Below are 25,673 nucleotides of genomic sequence, written 5' to 3' on the forward strand. Positions count from 1 at the left end.
TCCCTACTGCGACCCAAAGGGGAGCCCCCCACTATCTACAGTGAACCAGGAGCTGGTTCTGCTTGTTTATTTTGGCCCCAACATGCTGGTTAAAGTAAAAAAAAAACCTTCACTTTGGTTGAAAAAAATCTTTATTCACAGAACATCACATGAATCACGTCCCACCCCCACTCCTTTATGTATAAAATACTGGTAAAATACAAAGTTTTATTCCAGAGGCAAGTGAATTCCCACAGAGTCCCCTCCTGAGACCAGCTCACCCGAGCTGGAACTCGTGCCACAGTTTGGAAGCAGAAGTGAGGTGTTTGCTGAGGACGGAAACACCACCAAGCTACAGCAGCAAAGCCTCCAGGGCTCCAGCTCATTTCCTTTGGCAGGGACCACAATCCCACAGGGCTGCAGCTCATTTCCCTCTGCAGCCAAAGGGGAGATGTAGGGCTTGAAGGAACCACCCGTGTCCCACTGCCATGGAGGTTTTTGGGTTTCACACAATCACCTGAGATGCCCCTGGAAATCATTTTGGATTTAAAGGCATCACAAACGTGTCTGATGTCACACATTCCCAAATCCAGTTCCCCAGGTGGTTCCTTCATGCCCCAAGTGTCACCTTTGGATGTCATGGGTAGCAAGGACACTTGGCTCACCAAGGGGAAATCAGCCTGTGCAGGGACAAGGAGACTCCAGAAGGCAAAATAAATCAACAGGAAAACATCTATTCAAATGGCAAGCTAGGCTCAGAAGCAGAAGAAAAATCCAGTTCCAAGTATCTTATGGCTCCTACCACAGCCCAAAAGGAGATTGGCCAGAGCTCCACCCTGGTGAAAGATAAACCCTGCTACACCAGGTCACAACTACAGAAACTTCAAACAGTGACAGCCTGAAACCCCAACACTGTAAAATCCAGTGGAACTGGATCAGTTCATCAGAACTGAGATTTGCCAGGGATCTCTTGCAAGTGCTCAGCTGCCCTCTCAGGGGATGAATCCATCAGATTTCATATCCAAAATAAATTTCAAGCAAATTTGAATTTATGATTTCTGTTACACAGCCAGACAGATGCTCCAACACTGCAGATTCCCTCTTTTCCTTTTAATTCCTTTTTCCTTGGGCTCAAATGAAAACCACCTCCATGCCTGCTTTGCTGCAGTACTTCCTTGGAAAACCTGGACAAATGGGGAACTCCAAGAGTAGGAAACACTTGGAGAAATAGCAGAAAAGTATCAAACACATGGAGAAGCCCATGAACAGGGGCCACTGGTCACTCTGGGTGTATGGCTGGCCTCCACCCCAGCTCTGATCACCAGCACAGCCCTGTCCCATGGCCCATATTCCCTAAAATTCCTTCTAACAGTTTTTCAGTTATTTAAAGCCTTTCTCCCAGTTTGCAACAGGCCACATAATGAAAGCAAAGCTCAGTGCAGTCAGCAGAATGTAGAACTTGTGATTAGTTACTAATCCAGAGACCCACAACCATTGCAGACAGGAAACAGGGAAGGGATTGCCAGCACGAGGCCACATCATCTGGATATGACCCATCTGTGCCACTGTCAGACACCAGGGAATGCTCCAGACTTGCCACACATGGGGACAGGAACAGATCTGCAGGGTGACTGAAATGGATGATGCCCAAAATGCCAGGGTGGCCCCTCCATCAGACACCCCCAGGCTGCAGGGGAGGCAGTGCCAGGCTGAGACAAGGCTCTCACAGCCCCAATGTTTCACTGGGACAGGGAACAACACCAATGGGACAAGTGTGAGCCAGCACCACCCCCGGGAGGTGACACATCTGAGTGTCCTTCACAGGAACTCCAGAGGTGCAAAGGGTAGCACAAGAATGCCCTTCCCAAGGGTGGGGACATCTCCATCCCAAGGCACAGACTTGAGGAAACTCTCCTGACCAAGGTGATGTTCAGTGCCAGGGCCTGCTGTGCTGATCCTACCATTCCCCTGGTATGAAGAACCTGTTCCAGCTCTGTGAACAATCCCACACCTCCAGGGAGTACAGGGGGACTCACCTGCTCCATCCACTCAGAAGTTCCAGCTCCAGAGCCCCAAACCCAACCAGCACCTCAGGAAATGAACACAGCTCCCCAAAGCTCTGTGCTGCAGCATCAGCAATGTCAGTTTTGGAGCCTGGAATTGGCAGGAGGCCTAGGGAGATGCCACAGGCCTGACGTGCACCCCAGTGGAAGCAGGAGGGAGTGTGGCACTCAGGACCCCCTGGGAAGCAGCAGGGCAGACAGAGGCACCAGAACACCCCTGAGAGGAGCAGAGCAGCACTTCAGCCTAAACCAGAGAGACATGTGCTGGGTAATACTGTGTGTGAAGTTAACTGAGGTCATAACCGTGTTCTAAGATTTTTCCCCACACATCATCCTCCACGGAAATGGAACAGCAGATGGGAGCCCTTCACTTCCCAACTCTTTTGCACACTCAGTCCCACAGGCTGAACTCAGGCCCATGAACACTGTGAAATTCTCTGTGTCATTCTTGCACTGCAAAATGCAGGGGGTCAGGCAGTGCTGGCCAGCACAGGAAAGGTTGCAGCATCCTAGGCCGTGCCTCTGCATCCTCCCATCCCTGTGTGCCCAAAGGGACATTCCTGCCTTGCTACAGCTGGGCACAATGTTCACTCCTGCTTCCTATTAACCAGACCATTAAACCTGCAGGCTTGAGGGGAGAGCAGTAAAGGCCAGGGGTTATTTTCACAGGGCCATTCTCAAGCACAGTGTCCCATTTCCTGACACATCCATTTCCTGACGTGCCTTCCACGTGACACTGTCCCAGTGGGATTTGTAAACTCTGAAGTCCACAGGAAGGGCTCATCCAAAGCAGCACCCAGAGGAAAGTCAGTTCTGGAGCCAGTCCTCTTGCAGGAGGTCAGCAGCTCATGTCAGGTACTGCACAACGAGGAACATGATGAGGCAGGTGACGGCCATGCCCCCCAGCATGAGGAACTTGTCCTGGAAGGCGCGCTTCTCGATCAGCCGCATCACCGTGTTGGACAGCCCCAGCATGTTGGCAACGTCCAGGATCTTCTTGTGAGTGCCCTGAGGACAACAACAGCAAACACACAATCACCATCATGCTCTGAGCCTTCTTATTCCACAGTGCAAGAGTATTTCATCATAGGTGGTGAATGATGGGTTCTAACTTCTCTCAGCCAACCATCCCTACCATTCCCCAGGAGGTGCCATGGGACCCTGGAAACTGTCACCATGGTATTTTCTGAAAATCCCTCTGCCAGGATTTCTTCTCCTGGGAAGCTGGGAAGCTTCAGCTTCTCCCTGTTTTGCTGCTTTGGAATGTGATTTGGAGATTGTTTACCCAGCATGTGAATTGTTTTAATTTAATGACCAGTCATGGTCCAGCTGTGTCGAGGCTCTAAGGAGTCACAGGTTTAATTATTCATTCTTGTTAAGCCTCCTGATGTATCCTTTCTCTTTCTTTAGTATAGTTTTAGTATAGCATTCTTTAATATAATATCATAAAATAATAAATCAGCCTTCTGAGAACTTGGAGTAAGATTCTCATCTCTCACCTCATCCTGGGGACCTCACAAACACCACAGGAAACAACTGGATGTTTGAACCAAACATACTAATTCATACATATGAACAGGAATGTGGTTAAAGACAGAAAACAATCTGTCTGGACAGAGACAAGATAAAAAGTGTCTCAGAAAAATGCACTCCTTCAGGAGTAAGAGCTCTGCTGGTTCTGCTCCAGTCACAGTCTAAGAAGAGCTCCAACCAGCCAGGGTTCTGTGCAGGGCTCCCCTTGCTGAAGTACAATTCATAAGAACAGAGACTGAAAGGTGCAGACACTAGCAAGGTAAATATCAGAAAAAAGGCAGATATATGTGTAATTAAAGCCATTCCCTGAAATCCTTCCACAGAAAAGCACAAGGTGCTGCAGGCAGGACACCTGGTATTATTAGAAATATGGATCCCACCAATAGATCAGCAGCAGGGACACAACAGGAATCCTCCTGCTATATTTCAGGGCAGTGGTTGGAGGAAACAGTATGAAATCCAGGCCCAGAGATGTGCTCCAGGCACAGGTCAGGGTGGGACATTGCCCTGAGAGGGGAGAAGGGAGAGGACTCAGGGCTGCAGAGTCCTGGTGGCTCAGGAGGTGAGAAGGATCCTTGAGGAAAGCTGGGCACAGTGACCCACCTGTGGGCAGGCAGAGCACTGAGTCACAGCCAGACTGGCCAGGAGCCTCCTCACACCCACCTGTGCCAGGAGGGGCCCTGCCACACCAGGGACAACGGACAGTCCCTCATGGTGACACCTGGGCTGTCCCTGAGAGAACACCTCACTTCAGGATGCTGTAACACTGCCTTCATCTCTGAACCAGGCCAGCAACACACATTTCTGTCACAGTGCTGAACCCCATGCTTTGACTTTGAAATAAAAACTTCAGCCTCTCTTCTTTAGCCCACATTATTTTTGGTCTCAAAAGAGTGAAAATTGGGAAGTTTTTTTGAGTATAAACCTGACTCAAGATCAGGAAGACTCTCCAAGGACAGAATTTGGACCAACTGTATTAGATCCACATGCAGAAGTTTCTCAGTCCATAAAACACAGATTTGCAAAAACAAACTACATCATGCTTGTGTTCCAGGCAGTCCAGGCCCTTCACTGAAGTCAGGCTGTGTCTCTGCTAGTCCCACATAATCAGTTCTCTCCAGTTCCCACAGCTCCTATTAACCCCCTGCACACTACTCTCAGGCTCAGCACCTCCCTGTCTCTGCAGAATCCTTTCACAGTGCTTCACAACAAAACCAAACCTTGCTGAGAGAACAGAAACCAAATACAAAGCTTGAAAATGAAAGCAAACAATAGAAAAGGAGAAAACTTCAATTCTTGCAGTCATGGAACAGTGGAATTGTTCAACTGGATCAGTTAAAGGGACAATCTAGGAATACCCATTCCATACCTGTCTATTTATACCCAATATACACAAAGTTACAGAGAATAAAGCTATTAGAGTGCTAAGGAGGGACACAAGGGTGGGGCAGGGTGTGGAGGGGCCACAGGAGGAGCAGCTGAGGTGACTTGTTCAGCTGGAGCAGAGGGGACTGAAGGCAGAGCTCAGTGGGGCTGCAGCTCCAATCTCTGCTCTGGGACAGGGACAGGAGCCAGGGAATGGCTGGAGCTGGGCATGGAGAGGGTAAGGTTGGATATCAGGAAAATAATCTTCCTGCAGTGGGTGCTGGGCACTGCCCATGCTCCCCAGGCAATGGTCACTCCTGGAGGCTGCCAGAGCTCCAGGAGCATTTGGACAACACTCCCAGGGATGCCCAGGGTGGGATTGTTGGGGTGTCTGCAGGGCCAGGAGTTGGACTGGATGATCCTTGGGAGGCCCTTCCAACATGGGACATTCCATGATTCCACATTAACCCATTTCTCTCTGTAAGCTCTCTCTACACCAGCTGCTTCTGCCAGAGGTTCTCGGGCAACAAAGTCTGTGTCTGTGTAAGAAAAGCTGAGTTAAGGGGAAAAGGAACATGAACAGACATTTCCTCACCTGCAAGGGAGAAGCAACATCCCCCTGAACACACAGGAACGTGATGGCCCTGAAAGCATAGCCTGTGTGTACCAGCAGCCATGGACAGACGCCCAGCAATTCCCTGCTGCAGGGCTGGCCCACAGCTCACGGGCTGGCAAAGGCTGGAGGAGAGCCTGGAGGCCCAGGGAGACCCAGCAGGAACCAGGCAGTCACTGCCAGCCAGCAAAATCAGCCACACAGGACTGGTGCTGCTACAAGAAACAGCATTTCCCCATCCCTGCAGGGCACCAGGTCCTGCCAGGGCTCCTCTATGGCACCTGTGAGCTCTCCTGTGCTGGCATGCACCTTCCTCTCAGGAACCCTCCAGAACCCATGGGCTTCACCCAGTCCCTCATGAGAGATTACCTTGGATCAGTGATTTCCCAGCTTGGAGAATCAACTCCAATTCTGATTGGATCCTCCAGGCCAATGTGATCAGCCACCAAAGCAACCCAGTGCTCAACATGGTGGACAAATGTCTACAATCCTCTCAGGGATGCAGGCACTTCAAGGAAGGTGCTCTTTCCAAAAAGCATCCACAACCCCAATCTTCTCCAGGCACTAATAATGAGTCCTTCCAGCCTTTTCCTCATGAGCTGGCAGCAGAACCTCTCCCTCTCCCCACCACTCCTGTGGCCAGACTGCTCAGCAACACCATTCCTCTGCAATGAACATTGAACCACCCACTGAGTTTTCTGCAAGGTTTTTCTAGTAATGGCCCTTGCAGAAAACAAATCCATACTCACCAGGTCAGTGAACAAGTGACCTGAACCAGAAGCTAAAACTCATCTTGGAAAGAACTCAGCTTCAATGCTTTAATGTCTCTGAGTAAGATCTGTGGGTGCAGGGCCTGGTCAGCAGAGTAGGGAGCAGAGGAGCTGCAGCCCTGCTTTGGAGCTGTGCTGTCCTGTGCAGGGCTCAGGGAACACCAGGCAGCCTGGAGCCCTGGGCTCAGGACAGCAAAGTGCCCATGCTCAGCCAGCTCAGCTCCCTGAGTGCAGGCCAGGCTTGCACTGCCTGCCACACCATGGAGCTGCAGGTGTGACAGACCTGACCAAATCTGGGATTTATCGCATTAAAAATGACTAAATCGGGCAAATACATCCCAAAACAAAGCAAAAACTGAGAACAGCAGTTATCCCCATCAGAAGATGAATACAACAGGCATTTCCCTACACTTTCTACAAGTCCAGTTTCTCCCCACACACTTCTTATTAAAGTTTTTTGTATCCTTGAGCTTTTCACTCAGAATTGATCATCACTTTGAACAGTCTGTAAAATAAAAGGCAAATGTTTGCTATGAATAGACCTGCAGAAATGCAGCTGTTTTCAGCAGGGAAGGAGGGACTGTTGAGGTGCATTATCTTTATTACTAATCTTAATCACAGGTGCTCTACAGCAGCTTTGTGGCTGCTCTGAGTGATGCTAATCTGAACCAACATCTCCCTGCCAGCCACTTACTGCCCCTCCTGAACCTGAACAAACAAACCACAATCAACCAAAGAAAAACAAACATAATATTCAGCAAGCACTGCAGATGCTGCCCTGCAGGTGAAGGCCAGCCAGCCCCAAGAGATCTTACAGGTATTCCTAACAGGATGGTAAAATGTAAAGATTTCAAGTTGTTTAAATGAAGTTTGGGCCTTTCCAGCATCCTCAGCTCAGAGCAATGTACTGAAACAACATATTTATTGCTTTTACTTAGCCTGATCAGCATGAACACAGAAAAATGTGGGGTCTTTCTCATAAAAAATGATGCCCCACCTTTAATGTGACTCTCTGGTCCCTCAGCCCCGCCAGGATGTTGGTGCCACTGCCAATAAGCTCATCCATGCCTCGGTGGGCACTCTGCAGGGATTCATTAAACTGCAAGGTTTCGTCGATCGGGATGGTGGTGTCAGAGTCCTGTGGGGAAAGCAGGGACTCGGTTACCTGCTCACTCAGAAACACAAAAAGCACCAGCAGACACGGCCAGAACCCAACAGGACTGCCAGGATTGTGCTTACACTTTTTTTTTTTTAATAATGATTTTAAATACAACATTGATATTTGAGTGAAAAGAGTCATTTAGAGAAGATAGGGAGGAAGCCAAAAGGCAAAGCTGAGCAGCTGCTCAACTGTAATGAGATGTCAAGGATGAAAAGAGCAAAAGCAGAGAATTTTTATCATCTCAGTAGGAAAGGGTACTGCAGGAGAGAACATCAAAGCTAACAGGAGGTGTTTAACAAGGTGTTAAACACCAAGAAGGTGCTTACTTATTGATCACTGCAAGTGAAAGACTTGTGGGAGATTTCACACCACATTTCTGAGCAACAAAAGGCCTGAAAAAATGTTTGGAGATGACATTCTAAACATTTACAAAATAGTGCAAATTTCTGGCAGTGAGGGCAAACAGACATGGGCCTGGCTCCCTGAGCTCTGGCTCACTCATCACCCAAGGCCCTATTTAAAAAAAAATACTAAAAATTAGTATTTTTCATGTTTTTCCCAGAAAAGATGCATTTACTCAACTAGGAATTGGGAATCTAGAAATGGAAATAACAGGGTAAAACTCTAATCTGCACAGGAGGGCAGGGATGGGATCACCCTGTCTGCCAAAGGCCTCCAGGTGACTGTTGTCTGGACACCACTCCAACCAGAGGGGTGAGGAAATGGCTCCCTACCCCCACATGGTTTAGAGCAGGAGCTGGGGACTGTAAGGGGCAGGTGCTGGGAACACAGATCACCTGCTCCAGGTGCTCAGAACCAGAACCAGCCAAAGGCAGAATTCCCAGTCATGTGAGTGAATGAGTGGCACTCTGTGCCCAGCAGCTGCAGGTGACACACGGATAGAGCACAGTGTGCTCTGAACAGATCTTTGGTAAAAACACCAAATGCTCCTCTGAAAATGCCATGTAGGAGCCAGGGTCTGGTGCTCCCCTGCCTGGGCAGGGGCTCTGCCCACTGTGGAAAAGGAAGAATCAGGGACAGAGCTCCCAGGGGTCCTGGATGAAGGGGCTGTGGCAGAACACACAAACCTGGGCCCCTGTGAAGGCAGCACCAAGGCTCACACAAATGTCTGAGCAGAACCACCTGGATTTCCATGTGAATGGCTCTTATTCCAGATGTTTAACAACCTTCAAAACAGCAGATTTCATTTCTGTGCAAGGTTTTTTTATCCACTATAAGGCAGCAATAAAAATAGAGAAGTAGATTTGTGACCGCCCACAAGAAGATGGGATGGCACCAGAGCTCTGTTTTACTGCTTGTGATTTTCTGCAGGTACAAGGAAAGGCTTTGAAGATAAATACAATTTTTAACCCTTGAATTAAGCAAACTGTTCAGAACACTGCTAACAGCTGTGTTCCAAAAGCTGTTCTGGATGTTCCAGTGATTTACTCACACACTCAGCTGACATCTCTGATAGAACAGGGGAGTATATGAATAGGAACTGTGGAAAACTGTAACCAAGAGAGGCTGATAACTGAGAAATAAATCATCATTTTCCTATTAAAGGATCTTTTAAAGCCACATTTTTGTAGCAAGCTAAAAAGAAATACAAAGTAATTGTTTATTGTTTTTCATCTACCATACCTTTCAACATCTGAAGGAGAAAAACACTTATTTGCTGTATATTTTGCATCTGTAAGCCTGTTACTGCTCTTTAAAACCGTTACACTCACACACCTTTCGTTTCTGAACAGCAAATTTTCCTGTAGGAAAACTCGTCCCTGCTTGCAAGGAAACACCACAGTGTTTAAAAATAGCAAATTACACTGTTTTCTTCTAGCCTTGTTTATAATTTTGAAATAGCCAACAAAATACCAGACATTATCTTTATGGCAGGCTTTGAGAAATGCACCAAACTGCCCAAATCTCAATTAATTAAGATTGCTCACATGGTTTCTTTCTTATTTCATGTCCTGACAATGACTGACAAAATATTAGGTGAGATGCCTTTAACAAAGAAAGGAAGTAAAGAGGGAAATCAAACAAAAATGTAGAAATAGTATTAAAAAGCCAAAACGAAACCAAAACAGAAAACCAAAACAAAAAATGTAACAAAAACCAACCAAACAAAAATTTTAAAACCCACACAAGAAACCCCAAGACTAACTTTTCAGTGCAGAAAAGTGAAATCTGAAAGCAAGCCTACATTATTCAGAGCAAAATTCCCCCAGCAATTTGCACTGGGGGGACTTCCCAATGGAGGAAATAACAAGAACAGCTGGACGACATTCATGTTGTTACCAACTTTTGACTCATTTCTAGGCAAAAATCAAAGACTTTGTCCCAGCTGTGTGATTTGTGTTTGGCTACACTGAAGTTTGCTGACACCTGCTGCCAGCAGGGCGTGTAACACCCAGGCTTTCACAGATCTCAGGATCTGGCAAACATTTGACATAAATCCAAGTGAAATGCACACTTTGGCACCTACCCCACTGACCCTTTTACAACTGCTATGTAAATCCAGGTGGACTGCACTGGATAAAACAGGAGCAGCAGCTTCTGGAGCCTTTTCTTGTTACCTTATTAGCCCAGCTTTTCCTCACAAGAGCTGTACTTTCTCCCCACATATTTTGGTTCCTCTCTACCTTTACTCACACTCCCAGCAGCTTCCAACAATCCTGTTTACACATGCCCTGCATCCCCCTGCTGGAGGGAGGCTTTTCACAGATCTCAGGATCTGGCAAACATTTGACACAAATCCAAGTGAAATATACACTTGGCACCTAGCTCACTGACCCTTTACAACCGCTATGTAAATCCAGGTGGACTGCACTGGAGAAAACAGGAGCAGCAGCTTCTGGAGCCTTTTCCTGTTACCTTAAGAGCCCAGCTTTTCTACAACTGCTATGTAAATCCAGGTGGACTGCACTGGATAAAACAGGAGCAGCAGCTTCTGCAGCCTTTTCCTGTTACCTTATGAGCCCGGCTTTTCCTCACGAGAGCTCCCCACATATTTTCATTCCTCTCTGCCTTTAGTCACACTCCCAGCAGCTTCCAACAATCCTGTTTACAGACGCCCTGCCTCCCCCTGCTGGATCTGAGCTGCTGGAGCACGGAGAGCCCCAGCAGGGATATTTACGTTGGTGGTGAAGGTGCGGGCCAGCAGCTCCTCGCGCTGCCGCTCCTGCTGCTCCCGCAGGTACCGGCGGTGCTGGAAGTTCCTCAGGGCTGTCTGCAGGTGCTGCACGTCGTATTTCAGCTGGTCCACTCGCCTGCAAAGGAGCAGCAGCACAAAAACACTACACTTTGTGGGAATCCATAAAATCAGAGGGGTTTGGGAAAGCTGCAAAAGGCAGGCCTCAGAGAGCAGAACTGTGATTAGAGCTAAGCAGCAGCCATGAGAGTGGTCAGCAGAAAAATTATGTAAAAAGTAGAAAAGTAAGGAAAAATAGAACAATGGTCTGTGTATTGATGCTTGTCTAGAAAAACTCCCTAAGCTACAGATATCAAGTGAGATATTAGGAAGTTTTAGGCTCAATAATGGAGCTCTGTGCATTGTATTTTAAGGCTCACAGCAGGCATTGTATTCGAAATAAGCCAGCATTGTTTAACCGAAGGTACCTGTGCTTACAGTGGTTGGATGGAACTACTGTCAATGTGCTTCTGCTTTGTGTGATTGGTCAAAAAACCTTTAAAGTGAGTTGTAACATTAAGTTCTTGGTCTGCTGCCTGGGATGTGAGCTGCTGGCATCTTCCCATTGTCACAATCATGTAACGAGACTGATGCTGGGAAATACAACAGCTCAAGGCACGTTCCCAGCAGTCCTGTCCTGTTTGTGATTTGTACACAGCCCCCAGCTGGCAATGTGCTTTTCTGAAGACTCTGCTTTTCTGGTGCTTTTTGTACCAGCAAAGGAGCATTGTAAATTAACAGCAATGAATAACAAGGAATGATGGGTTCTACTTTACTACAAGATGCAGGACATGCAATGCTAGGCTGAAATTCCACACCTACATCCTCCCTGTCTCATTTTCCTACTACACAAGTGGCTACTTCACAGGTGATTATTCATTTTAATCAATTATTCAGCCTCCAGGCTAATGACAGAATGTGAAGCAGAACTCCTGAGCTGTCTTGGACATCCTATCCCACGGATTGTCTCTTCAGGTGTTATAATCTCTCACTTAACACAGATTTGGGAAGATGGTAGGATTTATACAGGTTCTATTTTATGACCCTCCCCCTTCACATGAAAGATGATGCTTTCCAGTTTCTTTAATTAACATCATGTTCTGAAGTTTGAGGTTTCATTAAGAGGAGCTCAAGAGTCAGTAGGTAATACAGGAGACACCTCAGAAATCTCCACTGGGCTGAAACAAATCATGTCCAGAACTCCACTGGCCCTGATTAAAATGACTGACAAAATTTAATGTTTAATCACCAGACTATCCTGGTCTAGTGGAAGGTGTCCCTGCCCATGGCAAAGGTTGGAACTGATCTTTAAGGTGCCTTCCAACCCAAACCATTTCAGGATTCTACAAAGAAATCCACGACTATTTCAGATACTGGCCTCTTTCTTTAATATAGATGACATGAAATCTACTCCTACTATCTACAAAGGCTTTCCTGGACTATTAATAACTGAGTCACAGAATTAATTAAGAATAGCAAGTCCTGATGTCTGTGGTCCAACCTCCTGCCCAAACCATTGCTCACTTTAGAAGCCTCTTTATTTCAGTCACCAACAGCTGGGAAAATGGCCCAGAGAAAATGACACCAAATGAAGGGATTTTACTCTCTACCTCCAAAATGCCATTACAAGCAAGTGACAGAGAGCATCCAAGTGCATGTTCTGCTCATCTGAGAACAGAGCCATGAATCCAGCTGCATCACCAGTCTGGACTTGATGATCTTTGAGGGCTTTTCCAGCTTTAACGATTCCAATGATCCTGGGGTTAAATGCAGGAACGTGATTTTGCCCCTGTGCCTCAATTTTGCTACTGTAGAGCACAGAGATGAGTTATGCAAAGTATAAAGATTCCACACAAATCAAAAGCAAAGGGCTTCAGTAAATTTAATTAAAATAATTACAAAGACTATCCTGCACAATCACAGCAAAGCAGTGAACTCACAGTTTGGCACTCTGCCTCTTGTTGGGAGGTTCTTTGCTGGACAGGATTTCCAGACGTTCCAAGTTGCTGAATATGTTGTCTATTCTTGCCTGAATCTCATTTTCTACCACTGCAAGGAAATAAAAACAGGATTTGACTTGAATTAGACAACTGCAATCTGATGAAGGCAAATGCTCAAAAGCATTCAAAGCAATATGCAAATCCTGACAGATGCAAATCTTTACTGGATGAAAATAATCAGGTAACTGAGAACTATAAATGCAATGAAATGTCACTTCTTTAGCTCAGAAATTTGACACTTTCACCTTTCCCTCCTCCTCTGAGAAGGCAGCTAGGAAAGCCCCTGCTTGTTCCAGACATCTGAGCCTCTTTCCCCATCAGCTCCATGAATTAGGATTTCAAGCCCACACACTCCCCCTGCAGCCCCTTCCTGCTCCCTCAGCAGGATCTGCTGTCACAAGAACACAGAGAAGCATCATCAACCACCTGCCAACTACTCCACACAGCAGGAGTGCCCAGAAAACCACTCTCAGCAGCACCCAGAGAAGCAAAGAGCTCTCACAACCTCGTCTTTGCTGCTGGATCTCACACAGCCAAAGAGTGACTGACTCACATCCAGACACAAATCAATGAAATTGCCCTAATCCATCTCCCCATCATTTACTGCAGCTGAATTCAATGCAGGAGAGCTGACAGACAGTTACAGCAACTTTTATGAGACCAAACTACACCACTGCACATTTTTCTGAGCAGGAAGGGACTATTTGTTCTCAAAGTTGGAAAAGCCAAACTGCAAGTTTGATTTCCTGACCCCTATTCTTGCTCTTCAACCATGGATAGTCCTGTTTTCCATAAATTCTGAAATACACACTAGTAACTTTATAAAGAGAGAAACAGATACATATATTTATTCATTTATTACCTATGTAAACAGGTGAAATGACTGTAAACTATGTAAACTACATAATCCTACCACTTGAAATGGTCTCAAATAATAGAAGCAAAATGGCAGATTATACTAATTTTCAGGACTTTCAAAATCACCTCCAGTGAACAGCAGTCTGGGAAGTCTGGCATTGCAGAAGGAGTAGTACAACCACCACAAAAACCACAACCAGAATTAGTAAGCTGCTATTTTTTGATAGGAAATTTATCACAGCCCTTTCTAGAGCCCAGTCATGTTTCACAGATGTGTTTAAGGCAAGAGAAGTCAGCGAACATGTACAGAAATGCAGTGTCCTTTCACCTCAGAAGTTCCTGATGAAACCCATTAGTAGTGACTCATGCAGGAATTTAGGGTTCAAACACAGGTTCAAAATTCATGTGCCAATTGTGTACTGAGGTAAAAAGTCCTGCCACACATATCAGAGCATCTTATTATTACAGTCATTTATGAGCACAGGGTTATAGTCCAATTTACTGAGGCAATTTCAGACCCAATGATTCTACACACTTCCCATAAGCAGGTGGAGTCACAGGTTCTGACTATGAGGGAGCAGGAATGTCAGGAGCATCCTGCTGAAGTTCCTGCACACAAAATCACAGCATCTTCCCCAAAAACTGCACTGAGCATCCTTAGGGGAAAGCTGAGGGAATGGCACCACAGCAGGGTAGGTTCAGTCACATCTCAGCCTTCTGACAAACCAGCCCAGAGATGCTCTCAGTCTGCAGTTCTGTCCACACCAAGGTGTTCATTAACTCCGGGTGTTCAAAAACCTCCACGAGTGCTTCAGTGTGGGGGTTTTCATCTGTTTGTGCTGAAGGCTGCACAGACACCCTGACCATGAGCTCCAAAATCTAACAGCACCAAAAATCTGGCATTCTATCAGGACATTAAAGAAGCATCTACAGCAAGCACTCTCTGTCAGTTAAAAGATTATAACAGGAAGATTTAAGCAAATCCTTGTCCTGTCTTTTCTGCTCTTTTCTCATACAAAACACCACCTTATTGAGGTTAAACAGCAACACGATTTCAATGCATTCTGAATTGGTGATGTGTCTCAGCAGCTGATCACGGTGGTTCAGGAGCTAAATTTGTTCCAATAATGGCTGTAAATTTAATGAGAAGCCACACAAGGTTAAAGATGCAAACTAAATCAACCTCCCTCATCACTTACAGTGCACTGACTCTTTGTCTGAAGTCTCCAGGTGCCCCATGTAAGACTGGACCTCATGAACCTGCCTGTCAGGACACAAAGAGAAAATTAACAGAAAAGTCAGCAAGCAGACACAAAATCATTTCTCAGCACCTCACTTTTCAGCTTCTTTTACTGCAATGCACTTTTTAGAAGAGCACAGGAACCAGAAACACAGTGTCAGAGCAGACAGCCCATCCCCGACCACCAGCCCAGGTCCTCAGCAGGAAGCAAGCTGTGCTCTCACCTCATATGCACCTACAGAGTAACTTTGTTTAAAAACAGAAATCAAGGTGAAGGTTATGGAAAACACAGATCTGCTTTTCTACAAAAAACAGCTGTTCAGCTTGGTCTGGAGATGACAGTGGGAATGATTTTCATGGTCTCACAGCATGTGAATTCACAGCATCAACTGAAATCAAAAAGCTTGCAATTATAAGAAAAACTATTGTGGGTGGACAAGCAGGGGCATAGGAAAACAAAAGAAAAAAATACTGATGGTTGTTAAATTTTTCTGGAACTAGATGGGCTTTAAGATGCCTTCCATCCTGAACCATTCAATGATCACAAAATGAGGCAGTACAGAAATGGGAACAGGACAACACCAGTGCCCATATCCATAACAGCTGCTGTGACATTGCTGCATTTCCAGATCTCCAGCAGGATGTCCTGCTCTCCCCTACAGGGTCACTCTGTATCATTATTCAGTGACAGAGAAATGATGATTCAACACAAGATTCAGTTCAATTCTTACCACCCCACCTCCCTTAACAGGGCCCCACAAAGATGCAAATAACCACGGAAATTTGGAATATTGGCTTAACTGTGTCCTTTGGCCCCTTTCCCATGAGTTACTCCACATGGATAACCAACAGAACCACGAGATTTTTTGCCTTATTTTGCAATTCCCACACCACTCCTCCCTCTCCAGATCGACATTATCTGTGAAATGTGGGATCTATCCTCCAGCAGCCACCCGCCTCCAGAGGGGCTTTAAACTGCGGCAGGCGGACCCCTCAAACCCTGCTGCAAAATCCCTTATAAACAGTCATGCTTTAAATAAACCGGCAGCGATGAGCGGCAATCACCGCTCCCGGTGCCCCGGGCCGGCCGAGCCCTCGGGGCCGACGTGGCACACGCGGTTCTGCCCGCCCGGGATGGGGTTTTACGGGGAAACGCTTCTCAAGGGCGCCGCGATCCGTGCGGGGTCGGCCCCGGGATCCCGCACACCCGCCCGGCCCCGCACACACTCGGTTCGCGGGTGCGCCCCCGATCCTCCAGACAAATGCTGGTTTGACGGGACAGCCCTCACACCCCTCCGTCCCTCACACAGCCCCTTCAATCCCTCAGACACCCCGCAATTCCTCAGCCCCCTCAATCCCTCAGACACCCCTCAGTCCCTCACGCACTTGTTGGTTTGCTGGTACAGCCCCTCACACCCCCTCAGTCCCTCACGCACTTGTTGGTTTGCCGGTACAGCCCCTCACACCTCCCTCAGTCCCTCACGCACTTGTTGGTTTGCTGGTACAGCCCCTCACACCCCCTCAGTCCCTCACGCACTTGTTGGTTTGCCGGTACAGCCCCTCACACCTCCCTCAGTCCCTCACGCACTTGTTGGTTTGCCGGTACAGCCCCTCACACCCCCTCAGTCCCTCACGCACTTGTTGGTTTGCTGGTACAGCCCCTCCATCCCGCACCGGCTCCGCTTCGCACACGTCACCTCCCGCCACTTCCGGCCCCGCCGCCTCTCGCTGCTTCCGCTTCCGCCTCTCCCCGGGATGTTCTCCCGCCTCTGCGCCCGGCATGACCGCCAGGGGGCGCTGCAGGACCGGCGTGGCGCGCGCGGGGCGGGACCGGGCGGGGCCGTGAGGGGCGTGAGGGGCCGGGCGGGACCGGGCGGGGCCGTGAGGGGCGTGAGGGGCCGTAAGGGGCCGGGCGGGGCCGGGCGCGGGCGGCCCTTCCCTCACGAACCCTTGGGGGTTGTCTCTGTCCCCAGTGTCGGAAAGAGCGGCTGCAGCGTCCCGGCAGGGTTACAGAAAAGGGTGTGGGCTGCGAGAGCCGCCTGGAGTCTCGGAACTGCATCCCCCGCACGGGAGCATGGAATGGATTCAGTGCCACTGTCCCCTGCCATGGCAGGGACACCTCCCACTGTCCCAGGCTGCTCCAGCCCCAGTGTCCAGCCTGGCCTTGGGCACTGCCAGGGATCCAGGGGCAGCCCCAGCTGCTCTGGGCACCCTGTGCCAGGGCCTGCCCACCCTGCCAGGGAACAATTCCCATTCCCAATCTCCCATCCAGCCCTGCCCTCTGGCAGCGGGAGCCGTTCCCTGGGTTCTGTCCCTCCATCCTTGTCCCCAGTCCCTCTCCAGCTCTCCTGGAGCCCTTTCAGGCCCTGGCAGGGCTCTGAGCTCTCCCTGGAGCCTTCTCTAGATAAACACCCCGAGGTCTCCCACCATGGCTCCATGCAGAGGGGCTCCAGCCCTGGAGCAGCTCCACATTCTCCTGATGCCTCCCCAGCTCTGCAGGTGGGACCTCCAGAGGTCAGGTCACCTCTAGGAATCCAGGTGACCAACACACCTGGAGATGCAGATACTGAGCTGATCCTTCCTTCCTCATATGATGAATCCTACCTCCAGGTATCCCTTCTAAAACGGCTCTTCCTGCTCTTTCATCATCATTACACCTGTCCTGCACCGTGCCATGCTGTCCTGTTCAGTGTTTCATTGCCAGGGAACTGCCTGCACTTCTCAGGTTTGTTCACACATGATCCCGGTCAGTTTAGGGTGTCTATCCTGCAAATAGGTCTGCTTTCTTAATAATCCTGTTTTTTCTCCATACTTAGAGATACACGAAGTTCCCTCCTGCAGGATGTCACCCATTCATGGGGGAACTGCAGGTTCCTGCCCTATCTCACAGAGCTTTGCTCTGGGGCTGCATGAGAGACTGCTTTTCAGTTTCCTCCTCATTGTTTGGACCAGAAAATCCACCACAGTTAAAGCCACAACTCTTCCTTGTATGTACTGGGCTACAACACCCAATATCTTTATGGTCAGAGCCTGCTGAGCCACCTCAATTCCTGTCACCTTTTACTTCATGGGAAAAGCAAGGAGAAGGTGAATTATAAAAAAAAAAAAAAACCCAAAGTGGTGGGGAGGTATAGCCCCATTAGTCAGGGCAGCAGGAAATCAGAGGCACAGGTACAAACTCTGATTAAAAAGCTCAAATTAGAACCATAAGTCTGTCTTGTCACTGTGGTTTAATGGAAAATAGTTCTTGTCAACAAATGTAACCTTATGCTAATAAGACCTTGATTGGAAAAATTGGAAAAGGCTTGTGTTCTGTAAAGCATTAAAGTCTATACCACAAGATCAATAATTGAAAAGTCTGTAGCCTCTGTCCTCATGGTCCGGACAAGCACTCAGCTCTCTCCTCCACTATTTCTTCCTTCTATTAAATGTTGTCATTTTATACTTGTTCCTCAGGCTTTGAATGCCCCCTGATGCTGAGCCCTTTTCTGGGTTTGTGCTGTCTGTCCCACCATGATGTGAAGGGAAACCTGCTTTATCAGCAAGAATAATGTCTTAAACTGGGTCCATCCAGATAAAATGCTCAAATACTATTGAATAAAATACACTGATTTAAATCCTAAACTTCCTTCAGCACCCTCAGCCTTGTCCTGCACTTGACTTAGGCAAAACCAAAATAACTGCACAGCAAAAATTCAGTCTACTGAAGGATGACAAACGTTGGAGGAAAAGTGAGAAAATATTTTCAGAGGTGGGGAAGCTGAAGGCAGGCACCTCCTGATGTGAGACTGGGCAAATTGGGAAACCTGGGGGCTGGAACAGACTCCAAAGTGTTGGGTTCTTTCTGTTGTTGCTCATTTGCAGTTCAGGGTGAGCACCTGAAGAATGCAGCCTTGTCACAGGAGAACACATCCCTGAGCACCGCACAGATATAAAAGAGGGAAACAACAACACATCTTTAATTAATGAGCGATTCTGTCCCTGTGGGTCCATCTCTTGTGTCTCAGATGATGCATCAAACTTAGTCTGCCCTGCCCTGCCATGCAGCCAGCCAGCCTCTGGCAAGAGATTATCCCCTGGATGTCAAACAGCAACTCAAGCCCCAGAAATCACATCAGCCCAAGGATAAACAGCATATCAACAAAACCATTAACTGCAGCAGCAACAAACACATTTGCTCCTCTCCTTTGCTCCCCCTTCCCTGAGCCATTAGACCCCATTTTCAAACACTTCTGGAAATAGGTTGAATGGAAATAGACTCTGGGATTCCCTCCTGGCCAAGGCTGTGAGAGGTATCACAGGAGCCCTGATGAAATGGCAAGCACTGAAATACAAGAACAGATTTCTGTTCTTTTGTGAAGAAATTGATTTTTGCCAGAAACAACACGCTGCAACCCAGCGTCTGTTCTTGTTAGACTTCAAGTCCTTCCAGGAGGAGTTCTTCAGCAAATTGGCTCATTTAGACACAACAGCCAGGAGCATGGAGAGGAAAAAGAGGGTTTTGTTCAAGGAAAGCCTCTGTATTGTAAACAGGATAAAAGGAGATGGAGAGAGTCACTTATCACTGTCTCTCATGTCCCCAGGTCATTCCTGTGTAGAATCTGCTGGAGAAAAAGGATTTCATATTCTCTGCTCTCCCAGCAGCCCAGCTGGGGGATTTTCTCTATCACACAATCTGCAGACCCAGTGTGCATTCAGCAGCAGCTTTCAAACCCATTGCTGCTCCCACTGCTCTCCTCTTGTGAAGCCTGGCAGCACCCAAGGGAGAGCTGGATCCTCACAGGGCCTCCTCTGCTCTGCCTGCACCAGCCCATGTCCCCTCACAGCCGTGGCACTTGGGGTTCACCCCAAAAACGCTGATGCTCTGTTAAATATCAGACCCCAACAATGCATCTCTCCCTGCTTCTCTGAGTGGGATCCCATCAGGCACAGAAACTCTCTGCCCCCCTCCCTCTTTCTCTCCCCCCTCCCTCTTGCTTTGGGACACTCCTTGCATGCTTTGCTGATACAAATAACTGTGACTTTCAAAACAAAGGAGTGCCGAACCCCAGGGCATTGTTTGGATGAGTGCTTGATGGAGACTGCTGAGTCCAGCTGCAGGCCATGGGCTGCATGTCCCAGCTCTGACAGGCTCCTGGACACAAGGCAGACCTCACAGCACGCCTCTCAGCACTTCCAGCCTGGGGAAGGGGGCAAAACGAGAAGGGGAGACATGACAAGAATGTTGGAGACTCATCTATCAAATTTCTCAGGCTCTTGGGTGATGTGCTGGACCCAGGTCTCCCTGGGCTAGGAGCTTTTTAAAGACACATTGCACCTTCCTGCTCATCTTCCCAAATTAAGAACATTTCAGCACAACTGTCACAGTCAGTTCTGAGACTGATCTGTGGCCACGAGAGTCACAAATGCTCAGACCATCATTCCCTTCTGCATAAATATCCCTGGGAAAGGGATATGGAAAGGATGGGGAAGGCCAGGCCAAGGGAAGAAGGAGTTAAGGAGCATCTCTGCTATTTCCCTCCCTCCCTTCCTTCTGCAATGAGGCAGGGAAATATGGCAGGAATAGGAATAGGAACAAAACCAAAATATACCCAGTGGCGAGGAACACTGCAGCATCTCCCAGCCTGAGGGATCTTTGAGACATAAATGGCTTGGAGGTTTGGAAAATATCCTGGGCAAGTGTATTTTCCTCATGCTTTCATCCTTTCCCTGGTGGCAGCCACACAGGGCTGCTGGAGGTGAAATACTGACCTTGATGGATTTTTGGTGCAGGTTCTGCATGGCTCTGTTAGTAGCCCCATGCCTCCACTGCAGTATAAATGTTATATTATCATAATAATGATTATACACAACTCAATTCTCCATGTAGGACTGAGTTCCTGTGCCTTTTCCCTGCTGATCCTGCCTGTTTGACCTTATCAATGAAATTCAGGAAACAGGAGCAAAGAGCCTCCTCCAACAGAGCCAAGGAGGCAGAAGGGGCAAGAAATTAAATTGCCTTCCCCAGACAGTGCACAAATGAAATTCCAATAATCCTGCCATTACTCCTTCCTTTTGCTCAGCATCAGGAACCTGTTAGGAGCCTCAGCTGCCTTCACCTGAAATGGCATCCCCCTCAATTCCAGATCCCACAGAAATCTTAGAGTTTTGGCCTTAAAAGCTCCGGCTCTGAAAATCTTTTGAATTTATTTGCTGGGCAATCGTGTTTAATAGTAATACATAATAAATTTATTATGGCAGATTCTGTCTGGGCACTCTTAGCCCTGGACTGGATGTGCATAATGTAACACTTACATAGGAAAATCTTAAAATCTATGAGCAATACCATGTGCCATTATCCTGATTTTTCCAGGGGTCAGTTCCCTGACAGTCAGTGTCTCTGAAATGTGTCAGGTTAAGAATTCCATTGAAATTAGACAACGTCATCAGCTGCTTTGGGAAATTTTAGGGGCAGATCTTTTATGTTCTCTTGCCCACTGAATAAGCAGCCATTTCCTGGGTCTAATTTTGGCAAACCAATCTGAATAACTGAAGTTCATTAGCTTAATAGGTTAATGCTGAACTGTTTCCCAAGTCAAATCTGGATGTCAATCTGCCTCATACTCACATTTTGTCAATATAGGGGACCTTAAAATGACAAAAAAAAAAGAGTGAAAATGGTTTTCATCTGCATTTCATCCACGGGGTAATCCAGGCATGTGGAGCTGGCCATGCTGGGTCCCTCTCCCAGTGTCTCCTGGCTGGCTGGGATGCTGCAGGGGCTGTGCTCTGTTTGTTGTTAAAGCAGCCTGACACAAAGAGGCCCCAGGAGCTGCATGCACCCACAGGATGGATGTCTGCTCCTGTCAATCCAGCCCGAGTCCCCAAGAGGGAAAATGGGATTGTCTGCAGCACTGAGGGGAGAGTTCTCTCAAGCATGTCATAGAGGAATTTTCCTAAAACCTTCCCAGTAATCTGAACAAAACCTTTCCAAGGCTCTTGTGGTAATGGAGACCAGGAGAAAGTGTGGGGATGGGATGGGGGCATAAAAGATGGAATTCACCATTCAGTCCTGCCTGGCAACTCCTGTGCCAGAGTCACAGAATCATGGAATCCCAGGATGGTTTGGGTGGGAGGGGACCTTAAAGCCCACCCAGTGCCACCCCCTGCCATGAGCAGGGACACCTTCCACTGTCCCATGTTGCTCCAAGCCCCATCCAGCCTGGCCTTAGGGATGGGGCAGCCACAGCTGCTCAGGGTAGCCACTGTGGGTCCATATTAGCCAGCCTGGTGTTGTCAGTGTAACCACAGCAGGGTGGTGCTTTGCAGGCATTGCCCAAGGCCCAGGTAAGTCAGGGGCTCAGTGAGAGGGGTCCCAGGAGTTTCTGATAGCCCAGGAAGGTCTGGACTGCAGTGACACTCAGGAATGCACAGACAGCTGGAGACAGGGATCCCTTTGGAGTGGATCTCTTTACCAGCACCCCACTGAAGAGAAGATCCTGCTTTAGCACTCTGCTCATGCTCTTACAAACCTTTTCCTCAGGAATTTAATTTTGCCATCTTCTCACAAGATGGTTTTGGTACCTGTGGGTGACACAAATCATATTTCCTTGGGGCTGGAAAACACCTGCCATGGGATGGAGGGGCAGATTGTGTCTCATGAGCTTTTATATTCCCTAAGATTGAGACTCCCATCACAGGCTGAGGTTGGCAGTGGTTTGGCTCAGCCTCCTTGGCACTGCTGCCACAGCTGCACATGTCCCCTGGGACATGAGGTCACTCCTTGGTGTGGTGACATTTCCCCACCTGCAGGGACAGGGACGGTGCCACAGGGGGCTGGGAGTCTGCCTGTGTTGCAGATCTTATCTCCAGTGATTAGCTGGCCCTGTACTGCTCCTGCTATCCTGAGCCATCTGTCAATTTGCTGCTTCTATTTCACATTCAGAAAAGGGCTTGTTTTCCCTACAGCTTATCTGCTTTTTCTGACCAGACTAAATCATCTAACCACAAAAACATCTACCTCCAGCAGCCAGCCTTGCACCTCTTACCTCACATTTCTGACTCCTCCCAGTCCAGTTGCATTTCCCACTCCAGTTACTGATTCCACTGGCAGCAGGGTTTTATCTGCCCCACTAAAAGGCAGGTGAGTTTAACACCAAATGAAATCTGCAAAATTACATCTACCATTCTCCCCTGTTTTAATGAAATAAATTTACTTTATAGCTCCTTCAAGTTTTCCAACACTGTCCCACTGTCCTGAGCATGATGGTGCAGCAACTGGGGACATGAGAGGTGGAACAAGTTTTATTGGTCTGTCCAAATGTTTTGGATTATCCCATAATCACTTTAGTCCCTGGTAAACCAATGTGTCCTGAGCCTACTCTTGTCGATCTGAATTTTCCAAGATAAAGTTTTAACCCCTGCTGGACAGTTCGATGAATTAAAAAAAATATGTAATATTATAAAATGATATGCTATAATTGTATTCCTGTAGAATATTATAAATGTGTGTTGGTAACAGGCACTCACAGCTTATCCCTACCTGTCCAGCCACAGATTTTTCTGCATCACTTCCCTGCAGCCTCCAAACCAAGTAAGTTCAGCAAGTGCTGCAAAATCAGCCCATCTTCACTGATGGCAAAAGACTTGGGTGCATTTCCACCTGCCAATACCCTTTTCCCAGTGTCCATAGCACGAGCTATGGGAGAACCCCTCTTGCTTCCCTCAGTCACTTTACTTTTCTGCTACAGCTATTTTAAAACACTGAATTTTTGAGTGTTTCAGATGCCACATTTGCATGACTATGAGCTAAAATTAGAACCATCATGTGTATTTTTGGGGGGAATTTTTATACTCAAAATAAAAACATCATTTGCATTGCAGGTTAATTGCTCTTGCCTGTGCCAGGTGAGGTGATGCCTCAAACCTGTGTGATAAATGCCGTTATCTGAGCTGTCAGGCTGAACACAAGGATGCTCACAAAGTCCCACTTTAAATCCCCAACCCTCTGTCTGAAGGGAGACAGAGGAACAGCAGAAAGAGATGAGCCACTCTGATGTAATTACCAAGCACATCACCCTCAGCAAGGAGAGCTGGGTTTGCCAAGACCACAACACTGGTTGTGCTGGCCCCGGGTGCTCCAGCTCAGCCTTGAGTGGATTTGCAATGTAAATCCCTGTCCCTGCTCCTGCCTCCCTGGGATCCACAGCAGCAGCAGCAGCAGCAGGGCCATTCCTGCATTCTGGCAGCTCTGCCTCCCTGTGCCCCTGCTCCTGCCCACTCTGCAGGGCTGGGCACAGAGAGGCAAAGCCAGCTCCGTCTGCCTGGGCTCTGCTGGGAGCAGGCAGGATGTGACTGGGGGCGATTCAGGGTGGGGTCCCCCAGTGCCCAGCGTGGAGTGGAGCTCACTTGGGGTCCCCCTGTGGGGCAGAGCTCACCCTGGGGTCCCCCACTGCTCACAGATGAGGCCCAGGGAGGCTCAGCAGGAGCCTATTGGAAATCAAAGGTGACTCCAAGGAAGGGGACAGAAGGATGTCTCTGACTCTATGGATATCAGAAGGTTAATTAATTACTTTATTATACTAAATTATTTTATATATCTAAAACTGAATCTGTCAAGCACTTAACTTCACACACAACTGCTCACACTGCACAGAATCTCATGACTGTCACCTGACAGTCCTGAAACACACACAGACACTCTTGGGATAGGCCAAAGAAACAAAACATCTTGACTTTGGGTAAACAATTTCTACATTGCATTTTACTTTGGCACAACACAGGCACAGCAAGTAAGATAAGAATTGTGTTTTCCCTTTCTCTGAGGCTCAGAGAATGTGAATCTCAGAAATCCTTGGGAAGAATTGTGCCTTGCTTTTCTCTGTGAAGAGAAATATGGCAACAGGAGCCCACCATGGCAGCACAGCTGGCTTGGCATCGAGGCCACATCTGCCTGCAGAGCTGTTCATGCCTCTGGTCATGTGCCAGGGACAGCACACCTTCCCTTCTCCATTCCCCTCTTGGGAAGTGGGAATGCTCTTCTCACCACACAGCCCCAGGGTTGCTGGAGTGGAGGGCTGGAGGTGGAGTTGGTCAGCAGGGTCCTGACCTGGGTGACACAGTCACCTTATCCCCAGTGTCAGCCCTGGGAGTGCCTCAGCCTTGTGTGGAGAGAGGGACAAACAGAGCAAGCACAAGGGCAGGGGGAAGCCTTTGAGAGGGGAAGCTGGGACCATCAGATCTGTGAGCAGATGGGGACCAGTGCTGGGCTTGGGGCTGAGAGGCTCACTGCAGGTCTCCACTCTTCTTCAGCTGCTGACAGCTCCTGAATGTTCCCAGGGACAGGCAGAGTCACAGAGTCATAGAATCACTGAATTATTTGGGTTGGAAGGGGCCTTTAAGCTCATCTACCTTCAATTCCCTGCCATGGGCAGGGACACCTTCCAGTAGAAAAAATCCAGATTGCTCCAAGCCCCATCCAACCTGGCCTTGAACAGATGCAGGGGGGCATCCGCAACTTCTCTGGGCTTAGTTTTGGACTGCTGGCTCAGGCCTGCCTGTAGTGGGTGGGAAGAACTCAGCAAAGTGAGGGAGATGGGATTTCACAAGGTGCCCAGAGCACAGGAACATCCCACAGTGTTCCCATTCCTGCTGTGCTCCGCTGCCAGTGTCCATGAATGGTCCTGTACAGCCTCACCTCCCCTCTTCTCATCATTACACTGCCCACAGCCATCCAAGTGCTCTCCCACAGAGAGCAAAGTTCTATCAGTTTCTTTGTTGGAGGTTTTGGGGCAGAAGCAGGAGATTCTAGATGCCCAATTGTAGATTTGAGGAAAGACTTGAGCACAACTCTCCTGGCCCTGCTGCTCTGACCACTGCTCCCCACTGGTGTCTCCTCCTCTCATCTCTGAGGTGCTGA

The 25,673-nt window shown here is 48.2% G+C and overlaps 1 protein-coding gene across 3 annotated transcripts; it reads right to left on the reverse strand.

Annotated features, from left to right (window-relative positions):
* Positions 1 to 119: 119 nt before the first annotated feature.
* GOSR2 (golgi SNAP receptor complex member 2) lies at positions 120 to 16,487 on the reverse strand. 3 transcript variants are annotated; one of them, XM_084222191.1, is made up of 6 exons: positions 16,415 to 16,487; positions 14,736 to 14,800; positions 12,619 to 12,727; positions 10,625 to 10,757; positions 7,321 to 7,461; positions 120 to 3,050 (listed from the first exon to the last, which is right to left on the reverse strand). In XM_084222191.1, exons 1-6 carry the CDS (start codon positions 16,441 to 16,443, stop codon positions 2,889 to 2,891), a joined length of 639 nt encoding a protein of 212 aa, XP_084078317.1. In that variant the 5' UTR covers positions 16,444 to 16,487; the 3' UTR covers positions 120 to 2,888. The 3 variants fall into 3 exon arrangements, with proteins under 3 accessions (XP_084078317.1, XP_084078318.1, XP_084078319.1); XM_084222192.1 differs by lacking the exon at positions 16,415 to 16,487 and adding an exon at positions 16,163 to 16,181; XM_084222193.1 differs by lacking the exon at positions 7,321 to 7,461.
* Between the last annotated feature and the right edge of the window lie 9,186 nt (positions 16,488 to 25,673).

This window comes from Fringilla coelebs (genome assembly GCF_963513975.1).
Source record: "Fringilla coelebs genome assembly, chromosome: 27".
Taxonomy (NCBI): domain Eukaryota; kingdom Metazoa; phylum Chordata; class Aves; order Passeriformes; family Fringillidae; genus Fringilla; species Fringilla coelebs.